Source organism: Zonotrichia albicollis, chromosome 11 (genome assembly GCF_047830755.1).
Source record: "Zonotrichia albicollis isolate bZonAlb1 chromosome 11, bZonAlb1.hap1, whole genome shotgun sequence".
Taxonomy (NCBI): Eukaryota; Metazoa; Chordata; class Aves; order Passeriformes; family Passerellidae; genus Zonotrichia; species Zonotrichia albicollis.
Window position 1 is genome coordinate 8,157,430 of NC_133829.1, and position 5,610 is coordinate 8,163,039.

General features: G+C 41.7%; 1 protein-coding gene across 1 annotated transcript; it reads right to left on the bottom strand.

The window, feature by feature from the left end:
• Nucleotides 1-3,135: 3,135 nt before the first annotated feature.
• Nucleotides 3,136-5,300, bottom strand: BCL2A1 (BCL2 related protein A1). Its single transcript, XM_005483428.4, has 2 exons — nucleotides 4,739-5,300; nucleotides 3,136-3,270 (listed from the first exon to the last, which is right to left on the bottom strand). The coding sequence occupies exons 1-2, from the start codon at nucleotides 5,156-5,158 to the stop codon at nucleotides 3,166-3,168; spliced, it is 525 nt and encodes a 174-aa protein (XP_005483485.1). The 5' UTR covers nucleotides 5,159-5,300; the 3' UTR covers nucleotides 3,136-3,165.
• Nucleotides 5,301-5,610: the final 310 nt, after the last annotated feature.

Sequence of the window (5,610 nt, forward strand, 5' to 3'; positions counted from 1 at the left end):
GCGCCAGTGCGCCGGGCGGGCCCGCGGCGGGGCCAGGCAGGCCGCGGGGGCGGCCCGGGACCGCCCGCTCCGAGCCCGGGTGGCACCGGCCCCATAGTGCGGCAGGGCCCCTGCCAACACCAGCGTGGTGGGGTTTTTTACTTGTTTGTTTTGTTTGTTTTTTTGTTTTGTTTTTTTTTCTCCCCTGACGCAGATCGCAATGAATTTCCCCTTCTCTAATTTCGCTGCAGGAAGGGAAAGTCCATTTCGGCAGGATGCTGTAGCCCCCCTGTGTGCCAAGCAGTTTCAGATCCCGGCGGTGGCCGTGCGCTCTGCTGGGGGATGCTGTGATGGACGGCCCCGTGGTGGTCAGCGGTGTCCAGCCCATAGCTGTGCCCACAGGGAGGATGTGCTGGCCCAAGGGACGCCTCTGAGTCCGACACACCTTTAACTGCCCGGGCAGGCGGTGGAGTCACCATCCCTGCAAGTGTTCAAGAAATGACTGGATGTGGCACTTAGTGCCGTGGTCCAGTTGACAAGGTGGTGAGCAAAGATTAGACTCAATGATGTCAGAGGTTTTTTCCAACCTGATTGATTCTGTGATTTTAAGCGCAGAAAGATGTTTCTATAGGAGAACAGCTGTTTTCATAAATCTCTGTGTGGCTTTTGATGACATCTCAGTTCAGCTGCTGTGTGCAGGGATGAAGTCATCAGCTGTCCCACTGGGCAGCTCTTTGGGCTCACCTTGTGTTCTAGAAGCAGCACGTTGTTCTTCCCTGGCAGATCCAAGGATCCCTTAAGCAGCAGTGCCCAGGACCTGGGCACTGCTCAGTGTCACGGATGGATAACTTCATGACACTTACATGGGCACTATTTTATAAAACTTAGCTAATAGCCGTGCTGTTTTCAGACACTTTACTTATGCTTAGAATTGGGGTGGTACATCTCATCACTGCTTTTCTTGCTCTGCACTGAAAAAAAGGTTTTCTCCCAGTGAAGTTAACCCAGAGCCCACTGGACCATTAATGATCCATCCAGGCTTCTTTTGTTTAAACCCTGCCCTTACCACGAGGACAAGTTCTAAAATTATTGTATCACCTACATTTTGAAAAGACACAGTTACCCTTTATATTTAACTAAAAAATTGTTCCTCTGAGTATGAAATAGGTTACTAGATCAGTGTAAAGGAAGTGGATGTGGTATTAATAGATTGGTGTTAGCCACTATTGTATTGGCTTGCAGTAGTGCTCAAAAAGGAACTGAGTAAGAATTACTGTTCTTACCATAAAGACTTAGACTTTATGGTAAGCCTATAAAGACATGTGTCATTACATGTTCCAAAATGTCATTTCTGACATAGGTGTTCTGGAGGTGTGCTGCCAGAGGTGTTCTGGAGGTGGGCATTTTCCTCTTGCTGCCCCTTGCCCTTTGAATGCTGCCTTCTTTTCTTCAATTACATTACAAATCCTGCCTGCTTGCTAAATCATATTTCTTGTTTTCACTGGGGAAGGAGAGAGAAATACATGTTGTAACAAACATTAACATTTGTTTGTGTTCTATGGTTAAACCCACCAAGTTAGACCATGGAATCACAGAACAACCCAGGCTGGAAGGGACATTGAAAGTTTGTGTGGTCCAACCTTTCCTGAGAAAGGAAGCCTAGATGAAATTATTTAGTGCCTGATTAGTTGTACCCTGAAAACTGCCAGGGAGAGGGGCTCTACCACATCCCTGGGCAGGTTCTTCCAGAAAACAATTGTTCCTGCTGCAAAAAAGAGTCTTAGTTTGAGATGAAAGATGGGGAGCCCATTACAGAAGAGGCTGGTTTGTTCTCTCAGTGTCACAAAGCTGGATTTTCTAGAGGATCTGTCTCAGAACAGTGGTGTGTGCCACAGGTGGCTGCTGGCTCAGTTTGGTTCACCTCCCAACATGTGTAAAAAAAAGAAGAAGGGTGTTTAGACCCAGCCTGAGTTCCCTAATGGAAAATCACTACAGCTGAAGAAAACCCTTCTAGAATGATTTCTTGAACAACTACTGTTTAGCCTTGGAAAGCACATGGAATTTGAGTGAAAACATGAATTGCCCCAGACTATAAAAGCCTGGAACTTCTGTATATTTTTCTGAGCTTTATGATGTATCCCAAAACAGTGATTACTGTCATCAGAGCTGATCCAGTTCATTTATTTTGCCACAAGATATCTGTTTCTTATGCAAGCTACCAGATAGTACCTAAAAAGTACTACAGAAAATGAAAGTCTTGCCATCCATGGACCTCAGGTCAAATCCATAAACTACTTGGATTTTCCAGCAGCATTTTGATAACTCTTCTAATATTATCTTACTCAGACAGATCTTTTCCCATGCTCCCAATTTTTCTGGAAAAAATGAGACCAATCTCAAGGCTTTAAAATACATATTTTAATGTATTTTCTAAAAATATTAGTGTATTTACACAAATTTCTCATTTAAGAAATATTTTTACTTGCCTATTTTTAAACATCTAGTTTAAAAAACGTTCAGCCAGATGACTACATCACACAAATATGAAAGAACATTCACTGTAGATGTGAGCTATTAAAAAAATACAGCACGGAAACACATACCATTGCTATAACAGTAAGTGAGTGCACATATTTAAGTTGCTAGCTTCCACAAACAGTTCTTCCCATAGAAATTGCTTAGTCTGTGTCAGTAACTTCTACCCACTTCTATATTGGAGTTCCCACTTCTTCTTCACAAAAATCCCCCCCCCTTTTCTCATACAGAGGTTGCAATAAAATGCATTACAGTAGTATTTCATTTACAAAACAAATGACATAAAAACTTGTTTCTTAACCCATTGGATTGTATTTCACTAAAACAAAGTCCTTTCATGGAGATGCAAGAGAGATTCCAAGAGCTGTCTGGATGTGGAAAGTGATCTCAAAGCAATCCTGCCTGGAAAGGTTGATTTGGACTTGAATTGCTGCAAGATGTTGTGCAGATTCCCCTTTGGAAGGATCTCATCTTCAGATTTGGTCATTGGGATAGCATGTTAAGCATTGTAGTTAATAAAAATAAATACAAATAAATTAAAAACAAATTATGGAAGGAAATTATTTTCTTGTTGATATTGCTTGGAGGAAGGCTGAGAAGTGAAGTTTGTGGCAATATCTAGATTACACATGAACGGCAGATCCTTTTACTTCAGTAGTACTCTCTGAACAAGGAAACGACAGCTATGAACAGGGCTGTGATTTTGGAGAAGGACAGTAGTGATCTTCTTTCAAACTTCGTTAGGAAGCCATTTTCCTGTGGAAAAAAACCACATACAGTTAGGGACAGCTTAAAAACAGCATGTAGGGAAACCACACCACTCCCTGTGTCAGCACTGTGCAGTGAGGGACAGCTTTTCAGAGCTCTGCCTCCAAAAGATGAATAGCTTTTTAAAAATAGTCACTCAAAATAGCTGCACTTTGCTGAATGTTTGTTTCATCTCCAAGTCAAGGCTATGCCCTCCCTGTGTAAATAGAAAATAAACATGAACTCTATCAGCTGAGCCCACATCTTCCAGGAAGGTACAAGTGCTATGTTTCTGATGTACTAATACACCCAGAAATATCTTCTTTTAAGCTTCCTTATTCCACTATGATGAGCCTCCTATTATGACAGAATGTTTCCAGGAGTTGATACTTCTCTGAAATAAAATTGACTCTATTTGAAAGAGATGGAAAGATAAGCCTTTATTATAAATCCAATGCATCAAGGGGCCAAGAGTCACTATCACCTTTTTATCACCTTTTTTTTTTTTTTTTGCTACAGAGAGAGAAGGATTAAAACAAGCAGAAAGAAAAAAAAAAAAAAAAAAGGAAAAGGAAAAGCAAGACACTAGAAAATAAATCAGGGGAAAAAAAGTAGTAGGAAATATGAGAGAAGTGGGATGAGAGGGGGTGGAAGGAAAAAGTAAAATTTACATATATGTAAAGGAAAAAGTACCAAGGAAATTACTGACACTGGTGTCATTGATTCTCAGATTTCCCCCTACTGCAAAAAAGAAAGTATGGGTGTGAAGAAATTTTGCAGAGCAAAAGGATATTTCCCTTCCCTTCACTGGCAGAATGGGAATTTCAGCAGCTTGGCAAAACAGTCCACTTAGTAACAAGTATTTTTCTCAGCATTGACCATTCATAGGTGGAAGTTCCAGGATTATCTCAGTCTAAACAGAAAAGATTTAATGCCAGTTGTACTTACCAGTACATTTGTTGTAACTAAAACTGATTTGGGGGATTAAATAATGGCTTTGTTGAAATCCACAGCAAAAGTGCTGACTTCATTTGTGAGGATCGCACCTGTGTATTCTTCCCTTACCTTGAACTTAAGTATTTTTGGACCAGCTTCTTTATGAAAGCAAAATTGCTGCGCTGACCTTAGGATGTCACTTAATTTTAGATTTAATAATGGAAATTTCAGGGTATGTGTGGTTTAACCTGCTTTGAGTGGGGGGCTGGACCAAATGATTTTCTAAGGTCATTCTCAACCTGAATTATGGCATGATCTGTCATTCAAAACTGGCAAGTGCCTTTTAAAAATAAAGTTGTCTTTTATGACCGTTCTGTTTATAGCAGAAGCAAAGCTCTCACTGTAAGTCTCAATGAAACATTCCAGACACCAAATATTAAATCAATAAATGAAACCCTGAATAAAATTGTTCTGAGAGTGTCTATAGCAATAATTAATTAAATCTCCCAATGTAGACTTTGGTGGAAAATGAGAAACTCACCCAGCCACCATTCGCATCAATCCAGTCAGCTTTGTTGTTTATGATGTACTCTGTGATGAAATAAGAGATCTGCTCCTTCTCCTCTGCAGTCAGCTGAACCCCATGCTCTTGAAGCTTCTTGGTGAGGACACCTCCAAATGTAAATATGGTCATAATTCGTCCCCAGTTAGTATTTCCATCAGCAAACTTTTCATCCATGACTCCATTGAAAATTCTCTTGGCAACAGCTACAGAGGTGATGTCAATCCTGTCCAGGAGCGGCCTGAGAGCCTCCTCGGTTTGTTCTTGCAGCGAGGATGCCATGGTTCTCAGGACACGAGCAACCCTGGTCTGGGCTGGTGCCAGGTGTGATTCCTGGAGCACATACTGTAGATAGTCCTGAGCCAGGTAATAAACGTAGTAGAACTCAGCAGTTTCCATTCAATCCAGAGTGCAGAGAGCAGCTCACTGCTGGCAGTCGGGCTCGGCAGTGAGCAGCCACAGGACACGCACGCGCTTTTGTTCCGTCGGTTTTGATGGAATCTCTCTGGTTTTACCACAGAATTTCCTGTGAAAGGTAGTGACTTAATGGCTGCGTCGGGCAATATGTCATAGGGGAAATGAAAGAAAAAGTATCTCCTTTTATGTCTTGAGTGATTTATTTCTCCAAATGGTGTGATTCCGCAACTAAAATTGACCAGATTTTACCACATTCTTAGCAGCATAACTTGGCATTTTCTAGGGACTTTTGCTACATACCGCTTGCAAAGGATTGGCATTTGGCTTGCAAAATTCCAAGAATGGTGTGTGCTAGCAAAGGTTTGGCATTTGGCTTGAAAAAACATGCCCAGAAGTGCATGCTGCTGGAGATGGAGACATACAACACTCCAGTC

Excerpts from the sequence above, each read along its gene's own strand:
- BCL2A1 (XM_005483428.4), bottom strand. The coding sequence starts at position 5,158 with ATGGAAACTGCTGAGTTCTACTACGTTTATTACCTGGCTCAGGACTAT. Across the intron at positions 3,271-4,738 it reads TTGATGCGAATGGTGGCTGG|GAAAATGGCTTCCTAACGAA; the intron begins GTGAGTTTCTCA and ends TTTTTTCCACAG.